We start from the raw sequence: 24,053 nt of genomic DNA, 5'->3' as shown, positions 1-24,053 counted from the left end.
TTTGATCTATGTCACAGGAGTCTGGCCTTCTGCAGACTCATGTGTCGTCCACTCTGCCCCAAACTCCATCAAAGAGAGAAGGCATCTGGTCCAAGGAGGTAAGGTGCCCCACCCCAGGGCCCCACAGACTTCTCATCTGAGCCCCAAAAGGAGGTCCCAGAACATGCCCACTGTATGACTGGGTGGGCAGAGAAATAAGGAACCAAGTTCTTGTGCCCTCCCCGGCTGCAGAGCTCAGCTGGGCGAGGCCAAAGTGGATATAAAAGGGTTGGTATATATTGAGAGTTAGGAGAAGCAGAAACCACCAGAAGAGGGGGAGAAAGGGAGGGGGAAGGAGAGGGGTGAGTAGTAAGGGGTGGAGGGAGGCGTGAGGGAGGCTGTGGGAGGCGGGGGCCTCCGAGTGGAAGGAGGGAGCAGAAGGGCGGGGCAAGAGGCCCAAACGAGGACAGACTCCAACTCCGACTTCTTCAGCGGCTCTCGGTAAGTTTTCAATCCGTTATTCAGACAGGACCTTATTTACTAGGCAGCATGGCACCGTGGGAGGGGCACCCTAGGCAGGAGGAAACCCTCCACTCAGCTCCTGAGGACACTGGGAATTGAAGAAGTGGTCTCTCGGCCTTTGTGGTGGGGAGCAGTAGGACCATCTACAGTACTTGTGGTCCCAACAGAGCACCACGGGAAAAGTCCTGTAGCCTCTCCATGGGCTCTTTCCACTCTCCTGAGATTCAGGGGTGCAGGAGGGCTCCCAGGGCTGAGTTCCCTGGACTCTGAAGGGTGGTAGGAGGTGGTCTCGCCACTCAGACCCCCCCACTTCCCCAAGTGTCCAGAGCCTTGGGTCTGCAGTAGGGTGGGGTGAGGACCGGAGAGGCTCAGCCACAGGCTGGAGTTTCTCTGGTGCTGGAGGGAGGGGGATGAGTCACCCATGACTCACCCATGAGGAGAGAGTGAGTGAGTCAAGGATGCCTGTCCAGGGGCAGGTTCCTGCTCTCCTGATGGATTAGAAGGGGTATCAGTGTAAACTTTCACACGGTGGCCCACATAGCCCAGGGACAAGGCACTGCAGATGCGCCAATATATTGTCAGCCCTGTGCATCTGTCTCCCAGAGTCCAGGTAGGACATCCTCTAGGCCGCTCGAGAGCCCAGGAGCCCTGGGCTCACCCTTCTACTCCCCAGGGAGGACTGCTCAGCCTACTCCCCTTCTCCCCCACACCCAGGGGCCTTCCCAAGCCCTCCTCCCGCAGATCTGGAGCCAGACCCTGCCCTCTTGCCACCCTCTGCAGGTTTGTCCCCTGCTCTGAGCCTGGCATCTGGCGGCCATGTCCCTCCTCCTGTTAGTGGTCTCTGCCCTTCACATCCTCATTCTCATCCTGCTTTTTGTGGCCACTTTGGACAAGGTAAGCTTCCAGCTCACAGTGAACCCCAGCTACAGCCCAGCTCTTAAGCCTGCGCCCCCCACTTCTACTCCTGGGCCAGTCCTCTCCCCTCGCCCCGCCCACCCTTTTGGCCCATGGGTCCACACCTCCTAGGTGCCCCCATGCCCACCCTCCCTGACGCTCTCTTCACCCTCGCTGGTCTCTGTCCTTCCCAGTCCTGGTGGACTCTCCCAGAGAAGGAGTCCCTGAACCTGTGGTATGACTGCACTTGGAACACCACCACCCAGACATGGGCCTGCAGTAATGTCAGTGAGAACGGTGAGTGTCTCTCTGAGGGCACAGAAGGCCAGGGCCGGGTTGGGAACCAAGCCTAGGCTCTGAGCATCTGGGGCTGGCATAGGCAGCCTGTCTAAAAGGGAAGGCCACTGCCTCTGTTCTGATGGATCCAGAAAGGGTGGTGGCCACGTGCTACAGGCTTAAGGAATGGGGAGAAAGCCCCCTAAATTCTGAGAAGATAAGGCTTTCCAAAGCTGTAAGGAAATAGAGCTAGTGTTATGCGTGGGGGAGCCATTCATTGAAGCTGGGCAGAGTAAGGAAGGGCCAGAGTTCTAAAGAGAAGGAGTTGCCTCCTTCCAAAATTCTAAGTGACAGCATGTGAGGGTGAGGATGGAACTCATCAGGAAGGTGTTCGCATGGTAACACATACACCCATGAAGCTTGCCTGGCTGAGCCCGGAGTGGGCAGAGATCAGCAAGTGGGGCCGAGGGGGCGGGGCGGGCAGGCTGTGACCTCCCCTGTGTCTCCCCCTACAGGCTGGCTGAAGGCAGTGCAGGTGCTCATGGTGCTCTCTCTCATCCTCTGCTGCCTGTCCTTCATCCTCTTCATGTTCCAGCTCTACACCATGCGAAGAGGAGGGCTTTTCTACGCCACCGGCCTCTGCCAGCTTTGCACCAGTAAGCACTTCCCCAAGATCAGGGGAACAGGAGTACACCACGCTAGGCCTTCCCCCAAGGACAGCCTCTGTGGACTTGGGAGTTCTCAGAGGTTCTGTGGTGGTCTTGGGACCTTACTGAGCCAGTGCCTGAGAAGTAGGTTTTCATAAATGATTTGGGTTCCAAGAATGGAGGCAGCTAAGAGATACCACAAAAGGAATATTCTGAATCATATCAGCCAACTGCTGTTTCTTGTACATGGACCTATTCAGGGAGTTTACTTTTTCTTTGCTGGGTATTGGAGATATAACACAGGGCTTCTGCCATGCTAGACAGGCTATCTCTGAGGCATGAGCCCAGCTCCACACTGATGGATTCAAGGCATGTGCTTCCCCCACCTCTTATTTTTTATTTGAAAAAGGGTCTCACTAAATCGCCCTGGCTAGCCTTGAGCTATCTATTCTCTTGCCTCTACCTCCTGAGTTGCTCAGAGTGTAGGTGTGGGCCATCAAGTCATGTTCCACTTTTTTTTAAGGTCAAATAATTTGAGGCTTAAAGGGTTTGGAGGACAAAAAGGTCAATGAGATCTGAACACACAACTCTTTTTTTTTTTTTTTTTTTTGGCTTTAGGTGCAAAGGGCTGAGTTGATCATGGTGGTTTTGGAAACATCCTTCCTGGGTTCCCAGAGAAACACACACACACAGACACACACACACAGACACACACACACAGACACACACACACACACACACACACCGTGTTACTTACTCATGTTTGCATATTTGGCTCATAAAAAAACTAAAAAATTCCATGGATGGATAGCTGCCATGGCCTATTTCACAGATGATCAGTTGGGGACCAGCAGTAAAACAAGGTGCCCAACGCCACTGTGCAGCAGTTGGTGCCTGTGGTGGCTGGGGTTCTGCTGAGGACCCAGGCAGTGCAGCCTCCCTGCACACCCAGCCTCACACTGCTGTCCGGTCCTGCAGGTGCAGCTGTGTTCTCTGGGGCACTGATCTACGCTCTCCATGCTGAGGAGATCCTGAAGAGGCACCCACCTGGCGGTAGCTTCGGTTACTGCTTCGCCCTGGCCTGGGTGGCTTTCCCACTCGCCCTGGTCAGTGGCATCATCTACATCCACCTGCGGAAGCGTGAATGAAGGCTGTGTCCCCAGAAAATAAATCCATCTAGCCACGAGCCTAACGTGGCTCCCTTCCTCCTTCCTTAACAACACCCGTCGCCTCCAGCCTCATCCAGAGCTCAACTCCCAGGCTCTCCGCCCTGGGACACTGGCTGGAGCCAGCTGCCCAGGGGATTTTAGCTAAGATAGATCAGGCTGCATCCATTCCTCCCTGAAGACCTCATTAGAACTCGGTCTCGGTCTCCTCTCCTTGCTCTCGGGGACCCAAGCTGCCTTGCATGATCTCTTCCATACCTTCTCTCTGACTCAACCACTGAAAGAGCTGTTTCCTATTGCAAACTGTTCTGCCCTCCTTTCTAGAGCCTAACTCTTCCCACAGCAACACAGGCCACCGCTACAGCCAATATAACACACCCTCTACTCAGGCAGTGGGCACGCTGGCTTTCCCGGACTTCCCAGGCAGTGGGCACCAGCTGGCTTTCCCGATTTCCAGGCAGGGCACCTGCTCCCATCCCACTCACCCCTCCCGATGGCGTGCTGCACACACCATCTGTGCACTTGGACAATCTGCACTCCTGCCCGGTCCTGCTATCTGAGTCCTGGACTCTTGCAATCAAAGCTTCCCTTAGGCATCAGTGCTTCTAAGATTCCCATCCGGGACCCAGCCACACCCTCTTTCCAGGATTCTGACCAAACCCCTCCACCTGCAGCCACACTAACCAGATTTATTAAACATTATTTATTCCTTTGGAAGGAGGTAAAGTGATAAATATTGCACAAGCCAAGGTGGTTTCTGCAGCAAGGCAGAGAGGCCCGGGAGCCTGCTGGGGCCTGAGCAGGAGTGATCTTGGGGTGGAATGCTGCATGCCCACCGGCTTCTTTGGGGCAGGAAGTTCCGGTGCCTTCAACCAGAGCAGATCAGCGGCAAAACAGATGGCTCTTCTCCCATGGATTCATGGCAGTTCCTCCAGGAGTTCTGATTGGCTGCTGCCCCTGCGTGAAGTGCCCAGTGTCTGTTACCCTGAGTGGGCCAGAACCAAACGGCTTGCAGGCTGCGGTGGGCCCCGCCCAGGTGCATGCGGCAGGCAGCTCCCGTGCAGGCTGAACAGATGATCAAGCGTGGCCTCCAGGCCCAGCTTTCACAGCCGGGCGGGTCTCTGGGCAGCTGTGTTCAACCTCCCCAAGCCCCGCCCCTCCACCCGGCCGCGGTGAGGTCCTCGTCAGCAGCAGGGCTGAGAAATAAAACACAAGCTGAAATAAACGGCTTCGATTGGCTGGCCTCAGGAGGCTGCTTAGCAACTGCCAGCGGCCCCGATTGGCTACTCTTAAGCATTGCAAAATTAATGGTCTAGCAGAAATAATAGCCTGTCAACAACCAAGAGTCCAGGTAGGAGATACAGTGGCCACGATTGACACCTTGCTGTGGAGGAGGCAGAGCTTGGCACGCTGCCAGTGCTGGCCTGGTCCTAAGTGGTCATCAGGGTGAGGGGTAGCTACCACCCGGTGCGGCAGCCTGCGGGGCTCCTGGAGTACCTAGACCAGGGGGTCAAGTTCTGGCAACTCGGGTGGTGGGAACAACCCGAAGCTGGGAGTCAGGGCTTGCAGGTGGGCCAGGGCCCGAGGTCCATTGAAGGCCACATCACAGCCAGACTGGGCTAGAAGCCAGCTCTCCACTTCAGACTGTAGCCACTTGGAGGTCTCTGTGGGGAGAGATTATGTTCAAGCTGAAGTTAGAGGAGACCTGGGCCTGAAGGACAACATGGAAGGCCCAGGGAAAGCAGGGTTGACATGGGGAACAAGCAGCAGGGTTGGCCTGGGAACAGCAGGGAGGACCTGGGGACAGCAGGGAGGACCTGGGGACAGCAGGGAGGACCTGGGGACAGCAGGGAGGACCTGGGGACAGCAGGGAGGACCTGGGGACAGCAGGGAGGACCTGGAGGACAGCAGGGAGGACCTGGAGGACAGCAGGGAGGACCTGGAGACAGCAGGGAGGACCTGGGGACAGCAGGGAGGACCTGGGGACAGCAGGGAGGACCTGGGGGACAGCAGGGAGGACCTGGGGACAGCAGGGAGGACCTGGGGGACAGCAGGGAGGACCTGGAGGACAGCAGGGAGGACCTGGGGGACAGCAGGGAGGACCTGGGGACAGCAGGGAGGACCTGGGGACAGCAGGGAGGACCTGGGGACAGCAGGGAGGACCTGGGGGACAGCAGGGAGGACCTGGGGACAGCAGGGAGGACCTGGGGACAGCAGGGAGGACACTGGGGACAGCAGGGAGGACCTGGGGACAGCAGGGAGGACCTGGGGACAGCAGGGAGGACCTGGGGACAGCAGGGAGGACCTGGGGACAGCAGGGAGGACCTGGGGACAGCAGGGAGGACCTGGGGACAGCAGGAGGACCTGGGGACAGCAGGGAGGACTGGGGACAGCAGGGAGGACCTGGGGACAGCAGGGGGACGGGGACAGCAGGGAGGACCTGGGGACAGCAGGGAGGACTGGGGACAGCAGGGGGGAGGACTGGGGACAGCAGGAGGACCTGGGGAGGGAGGGGGGACAGCAGTGACATGGGGACAGGGGAGGACTGGGGACAGCAGGGAGGACCTGGGGACAGCAGTGACATGGGGACAGCAGTGACATGGGACAGCAGTGACATGGGGACAGCAGGTGAGGACAGCTGACAGGGACAGCAGTGACATGGGACAGCAGTGGGGACAGCAGTGAATGAGGACAGCATGACATGGGGACAGCAGTGACTGGGACAGCAGGAGGACAGCATGACATGGGACAGCACTGACATGAGGACAGCAGTGACATGAGGACAGCAGTGAGGACAGCAGTGACATGAGGACAGCAGTGACATGGGGACAGCACTGACATGAGGACAGCAGTGACATGAGGACAGCAGTGAGGACAGCAGTGACATGAGGACAGCAGTGAGGACAGCAGTGACATGAGGACAGCAGTGAGGACAGCAGTGACATGAGGACAGCAGTGAGGACAGCAGTGACATGGGGACAGCAGTGACATGAGGACAGCAGTGACATGAGGACAGCACTGACATGAGGACAGCAGTGACATCGGGACAGCAGTGAGGACAGCGCCGACATGAGGACAGCAGTGACATGAGGACAGCAGTGACATGAGGACAGCAGGGACATGGGGACAGCAGTGAGGACAGCAGTGACATGAGGACAGCAGTAAGGACTAGGCGACAGGGAAGGCTTACCTTCAGGGGGGCCGTGGGCGCCCCCTGGCCGGCGGCCCAGGAAGCTGTGCGCCAGCAGGGCCTCCTTGATATGCTCCTCCTGGGCGCGCAGGGCCAGGGCGCTGAGCAGCTCCGAGTTGTTGGATGTGCTGCGGTAGTAGAGCATGTGTGCCAGCTCCAGCGCCTGGGCACTTCTGTGCTGGCCAAACACCTGTGGGGACGCAGGCTCAGGTCAGAGGTCAGGGCCTCCAAACCAGAGCGCCCTGAAAGTCTGGGTGTGGCTGAGGCCAAAGTGCACCCCCTGTCAGCGGCCCACTGCTTTGTTATCTGGCGATATGTTAATGAGTTTGTGCCAAGGTTTGAAACATGAGTCTCAGCCTAGGAAATTCCAGTGCCAGTGCATCCTTGTCAAGTATCCTTCCACACTCCCAGTGACGTGTCTAAGATTAGTTTCATAGTGGCCCCGGACAGAGAGCCTGGGGCGTTGTGATGCAATCAGAACACCAGGTGTTGGTGACGTAAGAATTCATCTATTTGAACCTTTCCATAACTGAAAAGGAACAGTTTAAGCTACTACGCTATAAAGAAAACTTCAGCACTCAGGAGGCAGAGGCAGGCGGATCTCTGTGAGTTCGAGGCCAGCCTGGTCTACAGAGTGAGTTCCAGGAAAGGCGCAAAGCTACACAGAGAAACGCTGTCTTGAACCCCCCCCCACAAAAAAAAAAAAGAAAAAAAAAAGAAAAGACAACCTCAGGAAAGGGCACCGGGTGCAGCCTGACCCTCTCCCACACTGCAAATCCACTTTAGCCAGGAAGGATGAGCTCAAGGCAGCTGTGCCTGTGTGTGGCCTCCGCCATCGCCTCCCAGCTTCCGGCCCGGACCGAGCGGCCTGCAGCAGCTCCGTTGCACCACAAGGCTGGTGCTGCAGGGCCCAGGAAGGCAGCACACTGACACCGTAAGGACCGGCGGCCATGTCCACCTGGGCCAAGAAGTCAGCCTGAACTGACACAGCTGGGCGCTCCCAACATGGCTGTGTGGCTGGGCCTGCTGAAGAGCCCACACTATGAATTCTATCCCGGCCTTGGAGCCAGTTGCCATAGAGACAGGAGTCCTGTGCTAAGGACCATCATGCACGGAAGAGTTGGGTCTCCTGTCTTCACCTGCCAAGACTGGAGTGCAGAGTCTCATGTCTAAAGGAGCACGCCGCACTGGCCTGCAAACACTCCCAAATCGCCCGCTCCCCACTCAGGTAACCCTGCCTTCTATGTGTCGCCATCCTCATCCCTCCGAGCCAGCCTGTCTGTCCCTGACCCATCCTGCTCCCCGCCTCCTCCCTGGCTTCATGTCCCCATCCCCTGCTCATAGTTTCCCTGGCTCAGAATCGGAAGCTCCGAACCTAGTGCAGCCCACACAGTATATACTGCTGTGCCCACGTAGCCCTGCCCCTCAGACCGTGGGTCTTCAAATGAGCAACACCCCCGGTCTTAGAAAGCACCGCCCCATCCTCAAGGCTGTGCAGAGAGAGTGGATGCATCCCCAGGCTCCTACAACCATGCCACTCCACCTGTCCACCTGTGTCCACAGGCCTTCAGCCCCTAGGAGGGGCCTACACGTCTCCACAGCCTCCAGGTTGCTCCTGTCCTGCTCTGCGCAGAGAAGGCAGACATACGGTAGGGTTCCAGAGACCCATCCCAGACTAAGTGATCCAGGAAGGCATCAGGGAGCTGATGGCCTCTGGGCAAGGGATAAGGAATGCGTAGGGGTGGTCAGCCCAGTGAGAGAGAATACATTCAGTCAGAGGGGGTAGCACACACAAATGTGGAGTTTGGGGAAGCAGGAGAGACCAGGGTCACAAACACACCAAGAGCAGAAACTGCGGGTAGAGGCGATATAACGGTGGTGAAGACTGCAACCAACCACAAGGTAAGCTGAACAGGAAAGCCACCAGACCGTGAGAAGAGAGGACCTGCCTTGGGTGGAGTTGGGAATGGGCTGCAGGGGCCACCTGGAGGCTGGGAACAAGGCAGACATCATGGCCATGCCCCCACTAACAGCAGATATGGGAGATGCTGGCTGTAGCAGCCAGTGAGAACCACTGACTGCTTCAGGCCCAGCTGGCCAGAGACTCAAGATGGAGGAACTCCTCAGCGGGAAAAGGGTCTGCATCCTGCTCCAAGACAGGCGCTGAGAAGCCAGGGCAGACAGCATCTGGTTCCACACAGGCAGAGATGGGAAAGGACCAGAAAAGAGGCCTGTGGGCTTGGGTAGTGGTGGCACACGCCTTTAATCCCAGCACTCGGGAGGCAGAGGCAGGCAGATCTCTGTGAGTTCGAGGCCAGCCTGATCTACAGAGTGAGATTCAGGACAGGCACCAAAACTACACAGAGAAACCCTGTCTCAAAAAAAAGAGGGGCCTGTGGTACCCAGGGACACTGAAGCACAGAAGGGATATGGATGGCCGGGGGTTCAGGTGGGAGGCCAGGGCTGGGGCCCCAGCTGGAACAGGAATAAATGGGTAGCCAGAGAACCCTCCACTCCCATAAGGCTCTGCAGCCCCGCAGGACCACTGAGGAGTGCGAGGAGGCTCACCTTGCCGGTGTCCCTCCCCAGGACACTGGACCCCTGGCTTGCAGTCTCGCCCTCTACTGTGCTTGTGGCCCAGCAGCTCCTCCCTACTTTTAACCTGTGGTTCCCTCTACCCGGAGGGAAAGCCCAGAAGGATGTATGGGCATGGGCTACCCTGGCCACGCTGGGCCTTGTTTAAAACCCTGTGGCACACTCCTCTCCTACCCCCAGTGCTGGCCCTGCGTATCCAGTGCCCTTGTGGCCAGTGTGGATTTATCACAGGTCTCCCTGAGAGAGAGCCCGTCAAAACTGCTGGAAGCAGCTTGAGAACTAATGCTAGGGACACATAGCTCATGGCAAGCCGCACTCCTGAGGTGGTGCAACCCCAGAACTGAGAAAGGCCAACGCTCCCATCCATCTCGGCCAACAGGGCACACAATGGCACGGAGAACACAAGTTGGCTGTCAGCCCCACCTGCCCTCTTGACCCTGAATCCCAGCTGCTGAGCAACGCCTACCTGAGGAGGCCCTGAACTCATGCTGCAGCTCAGAGAGGAAGCTTATTAAATACACAACTTCCTGGCCCAGGCCCTGAGTTTCCAAGCCTGTCTTCTGGGGCTGGAGCTGGCTCTCTTAGTGATCCCAGTGGCCCTCCAGGAAGGAAACTCAGGGAACAAGGAGTCGCACTGTAAGCACAATCACCTCCACAGTGACCTCACATGGTACTTCCTGTGGCCAGGTCCACGCCGACTCATTTAACCCCTGTCCACCCCTCTACATCAGGTCCGGTCACCATTCTCTTTGCAGGACTGGAGCTGGGGCAGATGGAAGCCAAGCATCTACTTCGGACCACCCAGCTGGAGAACAGTACTCGTACTGCATCCAGTCAGTCAGGCTCCACGGTCCATAGCCTTGGTTATGCTCTTCAAATGCCTGTGTTCACTAGGACTCGACTGTGCTGATGAAGAGAGAAACTGAGGCACTGGGAGAGAGCCCTGTCTGGGGTGAAGGGTGCTGATAAATGAAGTAAGGAGGACGTAAGAGCATAATGTTCCAGCAACAGCACGTGGAATAGCGAAGTCCAGGGGGCCTGGCTGGGCAGTCGAAGCAGCAGGGACCCCAGGGTGCTTACCTTGGAGGCCTTGAGGCCCATGAAGATGGCAAAGAGCAGCAGCAGCAGGGAGGTGGCCATCTTGAGGTCAGACAGTACCACCATGCCCACATTGACGAAGAACACGACTCCCGAGACCACCAACATCAGGTTGATCAGGGCGCGCCGCATCATGGGCGTGCGCACCTTCAGCTCGGGCAGCAGCTGCTCTAAGCCCTCCAGCGGGGTGTCCTTAAAGCTCTTCAGAACCAGGTGCCCCCGTTTCGTCCGGGCGGCCAACACCACGCGCTTGAAATATCTCCTGAGGGCCAGAAAGGAGGGTGTGAGTGCCGTGGGAGGAGAGGGAGGCCAGAGCCCTTCCCTGTAATGGCCACTCTTGGTTGTCCCCCTGACCACGTCTGGAATCAACTGAAACCCAAGATGTCGAGCCCTCCTGTGAGGGAGTGCTTGACTGGATTGCTGAAGTGAGCAGATCCATCCCTAAAACTTCGCAACCACCTTCTAGTGACAGCCCACATAAAAGGCCTGGGGCACACGCCATTGATTCCAGCACTCGGGAGGCAGAGGCAGGTGGATCTTAGAGTCTGAGGCCAGCCTGGTCTACACAGGAAGTTCTAGGCCAGTCCAAGCAACCTAAGGGAGACCATGTCTCTAAACAAACAAGTACATGGATAGGAAGAAGGACGCTTTTGCTTTTTGCCTGCTTGCCCCAACTCTCACAGGCAAGTTTATCCTCCTGCTGGGGCATCGTTCCAACCAGCAGCTCTCTAGAAACCTCCAGGACTGAACAATTACTGCATTCTAACCCTTTCCATCATGAGGCAGCCATGATTGGACTACCCTGACCACAGCCTGAAAGCCAGTCTAATAAATTATACACAAACACACACACACACACACACACACACACACACACACACACACACACACCTCTGTTCCTTTATTTATTTTATTTTTTTACAGGAAGGTTGTTTTTTATTTTATTTTATTTTTTTAACATTTATTTTACAGTGTTCTGTCTGCATGTATCCTTGTAGGCCAGAAGAGGGCATCAGATGTCATTACAGGTGGTTATGAGCCACCACATGGTCACTGAGAATTGAACTCAGGACCTCTGGAAGAACAGCCAGTGCTCTTAACCTCTGAGCCATCTCTCCAACCTCTGTTCCTTTAAAGAACTCAGGCATACACAACCTAAAACTCCACATCTCCAGCTGCATAGCCTTTTAGATAGCTACTTAATAGCCAGGCATGGTGGTGCACGCCTTTAATCCCAGCACCAGCAGAGCCAAGCAGATCTCTGAGTTCAAGGCCAGCCTGGTCTACAGAGTGAGATTGAGGACAGGGACCAAAGCTACACAGAGACACCCTGTCTGGAAAAAAGGAGGAGGAGGAGGAGGAAGAAGAAGAAGAAGCAAGCAAGCTACTTAATCACAAAGAATTGGAAGTAAGTCACATGTTCAACCATGGGATTGGTTAATTATATATTCCTGTACTGGACCTGTCAGCTGGCTGTGCCACTTCTTCAGGATGGGCCCTCCTCTCTGTAATTCTCAGTTTTCCTCATCTGGAAAATGGGGATGACTGACCCTCCCCTTCTCTTCCTCTAGAAACAGTCGTTCTCACTTTCTCTTGGGGAGAAAAGACTGCATTTTGACAATTTGTACCTCCTATTTCTGGACTTCTCCCTGGGGCCAAAGACACCAAAGCCAGACACTGACCTGTCAGTCCCTTCTCAGCTCAAGCCTTGCTCCCCTTTACTGCAACAGGGAACAGGGCCTCCTCACCTCTCCGCAGGGGGCAACCTTCTGAAGAAGCCACGCTTGGAGCCCACACTGGACATGTGTGGCATCTGCCCCACTCTCTGGCCCAGGGCCCAGAACTGCATGTAGATATACTGATCCAAATTTATTGTCACCTGCCAAGGGGGAAAGGAAGCAGAGGTAGCTGAGCATAAGCCGGGTGTTAAGGGCACCGTGCCAGAATACACCTCCTACCCAGGAATGGACCCTGCCTTGTGTGGCTGATCATACAGTGTGTAGGGAGGGAGTCAGGCACGGTTGTTCATGTTGTACATTGCACAGGTTGGGCCTGCACACAGGAGACGTCCTAGAATCTAAGGCAGCACTGGTTTGAAGAGTCTCATTTATGAAGCAACCACAAAGACAAGACAGTGCCACGTAACCACGCCTTCCCACCACTGGCAGATCACATCCTAAAATATGACAGACGATGTCTAAAATATCCATCTTAAAGTTCACTAAAACATGGAACTGGAATATTTTAGTATTTCTTCAGTTTTGTTGACTTTATGGAAGGGAAAATAAAGAGGTCTTTTGGTTATTATTATTTTTTTGGTGGGTTTTTTTAGAGACAGGGTCTAGCTATGTAGTCCTGACCGGCCTGGAATTCACTACATGTAGACCAGACTGGACTCTGGCACTCAGAGATCCACCTGCCTCTGCCTCCTGAATCCTGGGATTAAAGGTGTGCGCCACCACAGCCAGCCTTTGGATTTTTTTAGATTTACTTTTATTCTATATGTATCGGTGTTTAGTCTTCACGTATGTAAGTGCACCGCAGACATGCCTGGTGCCCACCTGTAAAAGCCAGAAAAGGGCACTGGATCTCCTGGAACTGGAATCACAGACAACTATCAGTGACTATGTGGGTGCTAGGAACAGACCCTGGGTCCTCTGCAAGAGCAACAAGTGTTCTCAACCATCAAGCCACCTCTCCAGCCCGTGGAATGAGTTTCATATCGTTGCCTATAGAATCCTGCTGGGTAGCAGCACTGCACCTGGCCCTGAGACCCTCATCTGAGTCCCTTGCCTGACAGAGGGCACCCAAGTGGCTGGGGAAGGGGAGTGCTTCCCCGAGGTAAGCAAAATGACTCCTCTGGGGACAGGTACCTGGACCTCGTCCTGAGGGTGATGGACGACGAGCGCGTAGGCCAGGGCATCTTCAGAGAGTGCGGAGAAGTTGGCCTGGGCCAGCAGGGGCTTCAGAGCCTGGAGCACGTCCTTCTCGCTGGACAGACGCTGGGGGTCAGTAAGGGACGGCTGGTCCAGGGTCTCCCTGTCAGGGTTGATAGGGTCATACAAGGCCTGAGGAGAAACGATAGGAAAACCAGGGAGGTCACAACGCAGGAATGTGGGCCCCTGGGGCCTGGGGAAGTCCAGAGCTTGGTGTTCTATACTCTCCTCCAAGCCCCTGTGTTACCTGCCACACACACCTTAAAACACTATGCAGCTGGATGTGGCAGCACACATCTGTAATCCCAGCACTCGGGAGGCAGAGTCAAGTGGATCTCTGTGAGTTAAAGCCCAGCCTGGGCTACATAAAGAGTTCCAGGTTAGCCAGGGCAACATAGTGAGGCTCTGTTTCAAAATGAAAAACAACAAAGCATTGTGCAGATAAACTCAGCCACATCTCCAGCTTCCTTCTGAGGTCTGCCCTGAGTAGGTGGTCTCTCCTCCAAAGCAGCTGCAGGAGGCCAGACTGCCTGGTAGAGACTAACCTCCCAGCAGCCAAGGCCAGGCCACTAGGCGACAGGTCCATGCAGGGACTGAATGGAGGTGACAACCACCCCTCTGAACGCCAACTCCTGCTTGTTGTGCAAGCCTCAATCCCTACCTGCTACGAGTGCTTTAAAATCTGCAGATGGGGCAGTGGGCTAGAGAATCCTCGAAGAAGAGGGCCAGGAGACGTTGTCACTGGGCATGGTGGCATACACTGTTATTATCCTAGCTCTCAGGAGACTGAAACAGGAGTAAGCCTGGGCTATAGTAAGACCCAGTCCGAACAAAACCTTTCAGACTGTGGAAGGCATGGCCCTCCCAGGAGCAGCAAAGGCCCAGGCAGGAGTGTGTCTGAGCTGCAGTGACCAGTCAAAAGCTGCCTACATGCCTCCAGCCCCTCCCCACAGGGACCAGACCATATCCAGCCCACAGCTCCAAGCCTGCAGGTCTCATCCTGGGCAGACCCAAGCTTCTGCTTCTTCCTTGCCTGTCTCAGGAACCCTAACAGAGCTCCCACCATCCTGGGTCTGCCTCGTGTGGTCCAGTACAATGTGGTACGACACCTGCCTCCAGGATAGTGAGAAAAGCAAATCTTCCCTCAGGTCTCCCCTGTATCCCCTCCTGAGGCTGTACCTGACTAACCTCCCTGTATAAGAAGATGTATATATATATATACACACACATATATATGTATATATGTATATGTATGTATATATATATAGCTCTGGACCTGGTGCCAAGGCCTGTCTTCCCATCTTCTAAAGAGACCGAAGCAAGCCTGGCGGTGGCAACACACTCCTTTAATCCCAGCACTTGGGAGGCATAGGCAGGCAGATCTCTGTGAGTTCGAGGCCAGCCTGGTCTACAGAGTGAGATCCAGGACAGGCACCAAAACTACACAGAGAAACCCTGTCTCGAAAAACCAAGAGAGAGAGAGAGAGAGAGAGAGAGAGAGAGAGACTGAAGCAAGAACAGTGAAAGCTCCCAGCTTGGGCAACTTAGCAATGTCCTGTCTCAAAAATGAATGAACAAATAAACGAAAGAATTAATGAATGGGGCTCCTGATGAAGTTCAGTAGTAGAGTACTTGCCTAGAATCCTCTGTTGAGGGTTTGAGGGTGTGGCTCAGCATCCTGGGTCCCAGGATGGCAAAAACATTAAAAGGAGAAAGTCAAACAGACAGGCCCAGCAGATCACAGGGGATGAAACGCTGCCATTTCATGGGCAGCCATTTCAAGGGGCAGGGGACAGCAACATGGAAGGAATTGTTTGTCCCAGGGCCCCACAGGACTCTGCCTCTAGACCGTTGTGTAGGATCTGTGTGTACATCAGAGTCTGTGCACTCGCTAGTACTAACACCCCATCAGGATCTCACATCAGTGTGTCACACCTGTGCTTCAAATCACTGCAGCCCCAACATTCCATCAAAATAGCCACTCTTCATTTCCTCTCCAATATACTCCCCAAGATGTCCCCTCTGGTTCTAGTGTCCTTCGGTCATACCAGCCTGTCGCTCTCAGTCCCCTCAGCCCTCCCCTCCCAGGATAATTCATCTGCAGGTTCCTATCATCACCCCATATTCAATTCCTGATCTCACATGCTGAACCCCCATCTCTCCTGACCCCCTCCACTCCCTCCTGAAGGGTCACCTTGGGGCTTCACCTGTTGACTCTCCCCACTTAAAACTAACACAGAGGCATGCCCCACGGATTTCCACTGAATTTGGAATGAAATGTGAATCTTTTTAGGACCTTAGGAGCCCCCTCAAATCTGCCCTGGCCCCCCACATGTCCTGTACTGACAACCACCCCCAGTGCTCTTGGAGGTGGGGGAAGAACAGGGAGAATCCCAGCTGCCAGCCTATCTGGTCCCAGCGTGATGTGTAATTTGTCCCAGACAGTGTGACTTGCCTTGGAGGGAAATGGAACCCAGCCCACTATTGAGGGACACAAGGTCTCAGGGTATCAGAACAATCTCTGAGCAGGTACCCCAAAACAGTGGAAGGCGTTCCATATGGAACAGCTTGAGCAAAGACTGATAGAGGAAGTATTTAGACTTCTAATGCCAGTGAGCAGGGAGATGCTGGGTGTGTCCATACCTCAGTTTTCACATCTGTGAGGAAGGATGACAGCGGTCCCATTTCACAGGCTGGAAATGTGCCTCTAACTTGCTTCAAGCAGAACAGAGAAAGTGCAGGATTTTTGCTCACTCTTTCCATCCTTCACTGGGATTTCACAGCAGTGTGCAGAGAATGGGCTGGCTGCAGGGCCCATGGGACTTGAGGGTGTCAGTGAGGTCTTGAGCCCATCCAGATAGGGAGGCCTCGGGCAGGGCTCAAGCAAAGTTAGCTATAGAGCACATCCACAGATGCCCAGAATGACCTGGACAGATTGTCCAGCTGGGACTGAAGCTGCAGCCTTCGAGGAGGAGGAGGAGGAGGAGGAGGAGGAGGAGAGGAGGAGGAGGAGGAGGAGGAGGGCTGTACCCTTCAGGCAGCCTCCAGCCAGGTTCTCCTCTGTGGCCTCAGGCTAGAAACCTAGGCCTGGCACGTGACCTGCTGGCCTCCTCCCCATGCTCCTCACGGTCCCTTCTCCCCACTTCCCTGCTCAGTCCTCTCTGCTGCCCCCCCTCGCGTGTCTGCACCCCCTCCTCTCTGCTGCCCCCCCCTCGCGTGTCTGCCCCCCCCGCGTGTCTGCCCCCGCGTGTCTGCCCCCTCCTCGCGTGTCTGCCCCCTCCTCGCGTGTCTGCCCCCCGCGTGTCTGCCCCCTCCTCGCGTGTCTGCACCCCCTCCTCGCGTGTCTGCCCCCCCGCTGTCTGCCCCCCCTCGCGTGTCTGCCCCCCTCCTCGCCCCCCTCCTCGCGTTCTGCCCCCCCCCCGTGTCTGCCCCCCCTCCTCGCGTGTCTGCCCCCCCTCCTCGCGTGTCTGCCCCCCCTCGCGTGTCTGTCTGCGTGTCTGCCCCCCTCCTCGCGTGTCTGCCCCCCTCCTCGCGTGTCTGCCCCTCCTCGCGTGTCTGCACCCCCTCCTCGCGTGTCTGCCCCCCTCCTCGTGTGTCTGCCCCTCCTCGCGTGTCTGCCCCCCTCGTGTGTCTGCCCCCCTCATCGCGTGTCTGCCCCCCCTCCGCGTGTCTGCCCCCCTCCTCGCGTGTCTGCCGCCTCCTCACGTGTCTGCCCCCCCCCTCCTGTGTGTCTGCTGCCCCGGCACTATTCCAGTTCACTGATCCCCACCACAGCGCAGGCCTGACCACCACAAGCTTTGTTTCTGCGTGTTTGCTTTGATTTTTCTAAGATTGGTTTTATTTTATGTGGCTAAGGTTTTGCCTACATGTATGGATATGTACCATGGTGCCCACCGGTCAGAAAAACACATCAGATACCCTAGAACCAGGGCTGTGGCCAGTCATGAACCACCATGTGGGCGCTGAGAACTGAACTCAGGTCCTCTGTAAGCGCCACAAGCCCTCTTAACTGTTGTGGAATATTGTTTTAACTGGGCAAAGATGTGTTACATTTGTTTTTTGCTGTGAGATATTACTTTTACTGTGTAAAGGTGTGTTACATTTGTTTCCGCTGCCTTTGTTTACCGTGTAAAGATGTGCTGCATCTGTTTCACCTGTCTGTCTAAGGCACCCGATTGGTCTAATAAAGAGCTGAGCAGCCAATAGCTAGGCAGAGAAAGGCTAGGCAGGGACAGCAGGCAGAGAGAATAAATGGGAGGAGAAATCTAGGCTCAAAAATAAGAACGAGGAGAAAAAGGAGGAGGAGGAGGAGGAGAGTAAGGGAGAGTTCCTGGGGCCAGAAGCCAGGCAGACACCAGCCAGCCAGACATAAAGACAGCAAGAAAGTAAGATATAAAGAAAGAAAAAAGGTAAAAAGCCCCGAGGCAAAATGCAGATGAAGAGAAACAGGTTAACTATAAGAGCTGGCAAGAAAAGAGCTGAGCTAAGGCCAAGCATTCAAAACTAATAAGTCTCTGTAACATGATTTGGGAGCTGGTTGATGGCCCAAAAGAAAAAGCCTGGTACACTTAACTGCTGAGCTATCTCTCCAATTCATGGCCTCCCCATCTGGATGGGCTCAAGACCTCACTGACACCCTCAAGTCCCATGGGCCCTGCAGCCAGCCCATTCTCTGCACACTGCTGTGAAATCCCAGTGAAGGATGGAAAGAGTGAGCAAAAATCCTGCACTTTCTCTGTTCTGCTTGAAGCAAGTTAGAGGCACATTTCCAGCCTGTGAAATGGGACCGCTGTCATCCTTCCTTACAGATGTGAAAACTGAGGTATGGACACACCCAGATCTGCCAATTACTTACAAAAGCCCTTTAGTGCTTGGGAGGCTAAGGCAGGAGGGTTGTGCATTTGTGGATTTGAGGCCAGTCTGGGCTACCAATGAGACCACACCTCAATAAATAATAAATAAATAGAGCCCTGCCAAGGTTTCCATTGCCCTTGGGAATGGAAGGGAAGCAGGATCATACAAGACCCTACAAAGCTTTTATGTAATATCGGTGTGCTTGTATATTATGGAAGGATACATGACAAGATTGTGGAGTTGATTCTCTTTCTACCTTTACATGGGTCCTGGGGCTGGAACTGAGGTCATCAGGCTGGCATGGCAAGAACGTTCACCTGCTGAATCATCTCACTACCTGCTATGGAGCTTTTGAGGAACAGGTTTCATTTTATTACCAAACTTTTTAAGATTTTTTATTTTTAATTATGCATGTGTATTTACTGTGAAGGCCAGAGGAAGGTTTGGCTCCCAGGTGCTGTAGTTACAGGTGGTTATGAGTCACCTGATGCAGCGCTAGGAACCAAAAGGTCCTCTGGAAAAGCAGCATGTGCTCTAGAGCACTGAGCCATCTCTCCAGCCCATATATATACATAATATAGTATGAGAGTAAGTGAGTGTGTGTGTGTGTATAGTTGAGTATGAATATTATGAATGTGTGTGTGTGTGTGTGTATAGTTGAGTATGAGAGTATGAGTATGAGTGTGTGTGTGTATAGTTAAGTATGAGAGTATTATTGAGTGAGTGAGTGAGTGAGTGAGTGAGTGTGTGTGTATAGTTAAGTATGAGTATTATGAATGAGTGTGTGTGTGTAGTTAAGTATGAGAGTATTATGAGTGAGTGTGTGTGTGTGTGTGTGTGTGCACCATGACATGTGGGAAAGTCAGAGGATAACTTGAAGGAGTTAGTTCACTTTTTCTACCGTGTGGGTTCCAGGGATCAAATTCTAACGGTTACCAGTCTCAGTGGGAGCACCCTTATAAAATGAGCCATGGTCCTGCTTGGTTTTTTGAAACAGGTTTATGTAGCCAAGCCTGACCTTGAACCCATGATCCTCCACCCCCCACCACTGGGGTTGTAGGAGTGCACTACCAGACTTGGTCCCTGCAAGTTTAAACTTAAGAACCACATGAGGTCAGCTGCTGCAAGAGTGGGTCTTGCCAAGCTGCAGGAGGCACCATTTCAGAATCTGCATGCTCACCTCCGTGCCGTCACAGCCAGCTTCACAAGCTACAGACCACAGCCGCCTCCACCCACATGGGGCTCTACTTCTTGCCTGTCCCCACCATTCACACTCGGCCCCCTGAGGGCAGCCACAGGCCTGATGGGAAGGCTCAGTGAAGTCCCACATTGCTGGAGAATAAAGGGCCACGGCTGTCTGGTGGAACCACGTCCTGGGGCCTCCTACCTGAGTCCTAGGTTTGCGCAACCTGGAGCTGACCTCATGCAGTTTCAGGCTATCCCAGCAGGGCCCAAATGCTGCCCACTCGCCCCTTCCCTGCCACGGCCTGGGCTATCCTGGGCTGTTCTCGTTGGCTCATGTCCCAGCATAGAGCAGTCCTGAACACACTATGTTCAGAGGAGACCCAGGATCTAACTACGTCTGAGGCTGATCTGGGCACACAGCTGTGACAGCAGTATCCTGCTGAGGCCAGCAGTATCTCCACCTGCAAGGTCCCCCTCACACCTCCACTTCCCACGTTCTGGAGACTGTCCAACAGGCTGGGGCACAGGACTTCAGTATGCCTCTACCCTCTGTTTACTAAGAGGCCACCAGAGGGAGCCTGCTCACACTGACCATGGTCCTAGTCCCCTGCGCAAACCCCTCCTCTATTACTTTTTTGTCTCACAGGGTGGTGGAGTGTGCACAGCACCAGCCTAAGGTACCTCTGCCCCATCAGTAGGGTATACTCATATCCTATTCTGCAGCTCAATTATTTAAAAATCTACACGGCAGGGCCAGGCATGGTGGTACATGCATTTAATGACAGCACTCAGGAGGCAGAGACGGAGGCAGGCGGGCAGGCAGAGCTCTGTGAGTTCAAGGCCAGCCAGGGCTACACAGTGAGACCCCAGATCAAAGGAAGCGAGAAAGGAGAGTACATTTTACATAGCAAAACATTTTGAACAAAACCCCAAAACTCTACCTTTAGAAGCCACGGGTGCCCCAATGACAGAACACAGCGGCAGGTGAGGAGGCCTGGGACTGAGCCTGTACTTGTGACCCCTGTGACCTTGAACATTCCCAGGTCCTCCCTGAGCCTGGCTTTTTGTCTGCACAAATGGAGCTGGCATCGGCAGAGCGGGCTGCTGTGGGACACAGTGCACCTGAGCTCTGAAGGGTTGATGTTGATGATGTTGTTGATGTTGTTGATCAAGGCAAGGAGGACGGCTCGAGTGTGGAGGCAACTGAGCAGTCTGTGGGGTCCCAACCTCGTGCATCTCAAGAAAGCTCAACCCCTCACCAGCTGGTGGGAAGGAACCCTAGCCTAGGGCTATCCTTCCTGGTGAGCATCCGGTTGACCTGCAGCCTTAGCTACTTCAAGTGACCTTGGCTGTCATTGTAACCTATGGCTGTGCCTAAACGACTCAGCTCCGTATCGTCTACGGAAGAGCCTCCATGCCAAGACATGGCATTAACAGCTTAGACTGAGGTGGTGAAGATAGAGCCCTCATGGAGATCAAAATCCTTATAAGAGACTACAGAGCTCTTACTCAACCCTCCCTCATGTGAGGACAAGGCTGAGAGCCTCAGGTGTGAATGAGGAAACAACCCCATCAGACCCTAGATCCTGGACACTGTGAGCTTTCTTAGAGCCTGATGTCCCCGGGGATAAACACTAGTGTGTAAAACACCCAGCTGACAGTATTTTTGTTACCATACCCTGGTCTGAAACACTACTTCTCTTAGTCTCAGTACCACACATCCCTCCAAAGCTTCCCCTTCACACAGACCGAGTCTTCCAATCATTCTGCGCAGTCCAACAAGCTGCTCAAATAGCTAACTTCCTCCAGGCACACTGGCACACACCTCTAATGCCAGCACAGAGGAAGCAGAAGCGGGTGGGTCTCTGTGAGTTCAAGGACATCCTGGTCTACATAGATTCTGGCCAGCCAGGTCTACATAGTAAGATGGTGTCTCATTTTAAGAGAGAGAGGGAGGGAGGGAGAGGGAGAGGGAGAGGGAGAGGGAGAGGGAGAGGGAGAGGGAGAGGGAGAGGGAGAGGGAGAGGGAGAGGGAGAGGGAGGAAAAAGACAGACAGACCTAAGTTCCTTCTCCCTGCAGATCCCACAACCAGACATCATATTTTACATTCATTTTACTTCCTGGCTCCCCATCTGAAATGCCAGCTCCATGAGGGTATGGCTATATCTGTCCTGGTCTGTCCTCAGAACTTAAAGGAGAGCCAGGCTCCAAGCATGTGTCAGTCACTATGTACTAAACAAAGAGCAAACATGCATGACAAGACTGGACAGCCATCCTCACCTGCAGCCTGGCCAGGAGCCGATGGTAGTGAAACAGGGTACAGAAGTCCACGTGAGCTGAGAATGCCTCCAAAGCTGTTCTCTCTGCTGGGCTGGAGTGGAACTCCTGGCACCCAGAAAGAAAACCTAGTTAAGCCTCTTCCTCTTCCTTCAGAGAAACCCTTTCATGGCAACCCACATACAGAACGGGAATCTGGGCTTTTAATTTTTTATTTAAAAACTGATTTGGGCAATTGTACAGCTCCAGCACAGCACAGGGAAAAAGCAGGAGGCTTCAAGAGCCAGAGGCTGGGCCCCTGCCCTGCCATGACTTTGCACATTCATAGAACGTGTGCCATGTGGCAGCTGCTCTTTCTCGGCAGAACATCATCCCCCAGAGAAGGGACAGCGTTGATGGAGGTAGAACTCCAGTCTTTCAAAGGGGGAAACTGAGGCTCAGTGAAGCCATTGGCTGAGGGTCATGATAGGTCCATCTGGCTCCAGAGCACCATATGAAGATCTCCATTATTCGGAAAAATGTCCAAACCTACCTGAGCTTCAGTTTCCTCATGAGCAGATGGCTATGGAGAATTTATTTATTTATTTATTTATTGTGTATGTGTGTTTTGAAAAATATATATATCTATATATCAGTAGGCACACACGTGTGATATTGATATCACACGTGTGTGCCTACTGCCAGCTGTGGTCAGAAGAGGGCACTGGATCTATGGACAGTTGTAAACTACCACATGGGTGCTAGAAACAGAACTTGGGCCTTCTGCAAGAGTAACAAATTCTCTTAACTGCTAAGCCATATTCCCAGCCCAAGCAGGGGAAATTTTAATGAGATCATATATGCACGTGTGCATATAAAGTCTAGCACAGGACTTGGCATACACAGCAGGTGTTCAATAAATAACTGTTACATTAATGAATGATCATCTTCAACAATGGAAGGTCTGACGGTGATGGTGGGCTGAGAGCTCAAACTCTAGAACAGGTCAAGGATGAGGCAAAGCATTCACTCAGAGCAAGCATGAGTCACTCACTACCTGCAGCCTCGGATGGGTCACTCGCTTTCGCCTCACCTGTAAAATGGGACGGCGGTGGTCTCTTTCTTACTGGGTTGTTCTGATGGTTCTATACATTACAAACATGTAACACAGTGCCGCAGGGTAAGAATTCAAAGTGTGATCATTATGATTACGGCTTTGTGGGTACGGTTTTATTATGTCGTAGAAAGTAATGATGAGGGTGATAGTTCTATCTATTTCTAGGGGGGAAAACTCATGGCCCAGAGTGCCTGTTCACGGCCCCGGAAGAAGCCCGGGTCCGGAGTTCCTTAGGCATCTCATCTTGGAGTGCTTTGCCCCTGCGTTCCAACTCTTCTGGCAACCACTAGGAATGCTAAGTAAGGGACCAGGAACTACAACTCTCAGGAGGCGCCAGAGCAGTCCTCAATAGCAGGCATAGTGGTGCAGCGCAAGGCCGGCTGGGAATTGTAGTCCCCAGGCTCTCGGACCCCTGGTGGGCAGGCAGTACCTGGATCAGGAGGCGGAGCAGCTGCTCCTTGGAGAAGGGAATGAAGCGCTCGCGGTACTGCTGGGCCCAGTCTCGGGGCTCCGTGGGGTTCCACATCTTTCGGTACACCCCCATCCTGTTCGCCAGGGACGACAGAGCCCGGGGAGTCCCGTGGAGAGCAGGCACCAGGGACCACACTCGGCCCTTGGCCCCCCACCAGGTCACAGGCAGCATAGCCAGCCCCCTTTCCCAGAGCCTAAACATAAGCAAATGAGGGGGTGTCAAAGGTCAGCTGGAGGGAGCACCTCCACACGCCCCGCCCGTCAGGGCACAGTCCCTATCTAATCTCTTTTGTCCGCTTCCTTCTACACTGCACATTTAGGTGGGTGGGTTGCAGGCTGAGGTCAGAGGTCGCAGTTTGGGGCGTTTTGCAGGCCCGGGGAGCCTGTAGCGGTGCAGGTGGTCTCTGCGGCGCTCTGACAGCAAGGTGGCTCTCGGGAGTGTTGAGACACTAGGAGAAGTTAATAGCGGGTGTGGGTCGTCCTCCCTGGGCCATGCAATTTCCCCACCCTTCCCTCACCTTAGCCGACACGCGACTGTCATTGAGCCTTCTGCGCATGTGTAGGAAGAGGTTCTGGGCCCAGAGGCGAGGCTTCAGCAAGCAATAAGACGCATGCGCAAAGCCTGGGTCTTGGAAAAAAAATTTTAAAGCGCCTTTATCGCGACTGCGCATGCTTCGCCGCTGATCTTTGTTTAGGCGATGCGCACGCGCCGAAGAAGCTCACCGGGTCGCTCTTTCAAAGGACGAGTCCGGAGGCCGAGGCGGGGTCGCGCCCTCGAGCGCGCGCCCGGCCAACGGCGACCCGCCCAACGTCTGTCGAGACCACGCCCTTTCCCTAGTCAAGCTCGGATAGGTGGAAGAGAGAGG

General features: G+C 54.3%; 2 protein-coding genes across 4 annotated transcripts; one reads left to right on the top strand and one right to left on the bottom strand.

Moving 5' to 3' along the window:
• The first annotated feature begins 298 nt into the window (after positions 1-298).
• On the top strand, positions 299-3,510 carry Emp3 (epithelial membrane protein 3). 2 transcript variants are annotated; one of them, XM_028859271.2, is made up of 5 exons: positions 299-480; positions 1,282-1,395; positions 1,590-1,692; positions 2,187-2,327; positions 3,297-3,510. In XM_028859271.2, the coding sequence occupies exons 2-5, from the start codon at positions 1,318-1,320 to the stop codon at positions 3,464-3,466; spliced, it is 492 nt and encodes a 163-aa protein (XP_028715104.1). In that variant the 5' UTR covers positions 299-480; positions 1,282-1,317; the 3' UTR covers positions 3,467-3,510. The 2 variants fall into 2 exon arrangements, with proteins under 2 accessions (XP_028715104.1, XP_037055832.1); XM_037199937.1 differs by lacking the exon at positions 299-480 and adding an exon at positions 959-1,111 and having other exon boundaries at positions 3,297-3,502.
• A 661-nt stretch (positions 3,511-4,171) lies between these two features.
• On the bottom strand, positions 4,172-23,962 carry Tmem143 (transmembrane protein 143). 2 transcript variants are annotated; one of them, XM_028859239.2, is made up of 8 exons: positions 23,706-23,810; positions 23,147-23,381; positions 21,624-21,728; positions 13,241-13,435; positions 12,116-12,246; positions 10,350-10,629; positions 6,675-6,864; positions 4,172-5,148 (listed from the first exon to the last, which is right to left on the bottom strand). In XM_028859239.2, the coding sequence occupies exons 1-8, from the start codon at positions 23,726-23,728 to the stop codon at positions 4,982-4,984; spliced, it is 1,326 nt and encodes a 441-aa protein (XP_028715072.1). In that variant the 5' UTR covers positions 23,729-23,810; the 3' UTR covers positions 4,172-4,981. The 2 variants fall into 2 exon arrangements, with proteins under 2 accessions (XP_028715072.1, XP_037055805.1); XM_037199910.1 differs by lacking the exon at positions 23,147-23,381 and having other exon boundaries at positions 23,706-23,962.
• Between the last annotated feature and the right edge of the window lie 91 nt (positions 23,963-24,053).

This window comes from Peromyscus leucopus, chromosome 1 (assembly GCF_004664715.2).
Source record: "Peromyscus leucopus breed LL Stock chromosome 1, UCI_PerLeu_2.1, whole genome shotgun sequence".
NCBI lineage: Eukaryota > Metazoa > Chordata > Mammalia > Rodentia > Cricetidae > Peromyscus > Peromyscus leucopus.
The sequence above is the reverse complement of the archived record's forward strand: the minus strand, read 5'-3'. Positions and strand labels throughout refer to the sequence as shown.

Coding starts and splice junctions, on each gene's coding strand:
- Emp3 (XM_028859271.2), top strand. CDS start 1,318: ATGTCCCTCCTCCTGTTAGTGGTCTCTGCCCTTCACATCCTCATTCTC. Junction 1,396..1,589: donor TTGTGGCCACTTTGGACAAG/GTAAGCTTCCAG, acceptor TGTCCTTCCCAG/TCCTGGTGGACTCTCCCAGA. Junction 2,328..3,296: donor CCTCTGCCAGCTTTGCACCA/GTAAGCACTTCC, acceptor CCGGTCCTGCAG/GTGCAGCTGTGTTCTCTGGG.
- Tmem143 (XM_028859239.2), bottom strand. CDS start 23,728: ATGACAGTCGCGTGTCGGCTAAG. Junction 6,865..10,349: donor TGGGCCTCAAGGCCTCCAAG/GTAAGCACCCTG, acceptor GCGTCCCCACAG/GTGTTTGGCCAGCACAGAAG. Junction 5,149..6,674: donor CGCCCACGGCCCCCCTGAAG/GTAAGCCTTCCC, acceptor CTCTCCCCACAG/AGACCTCCAAGTGGCTACAG.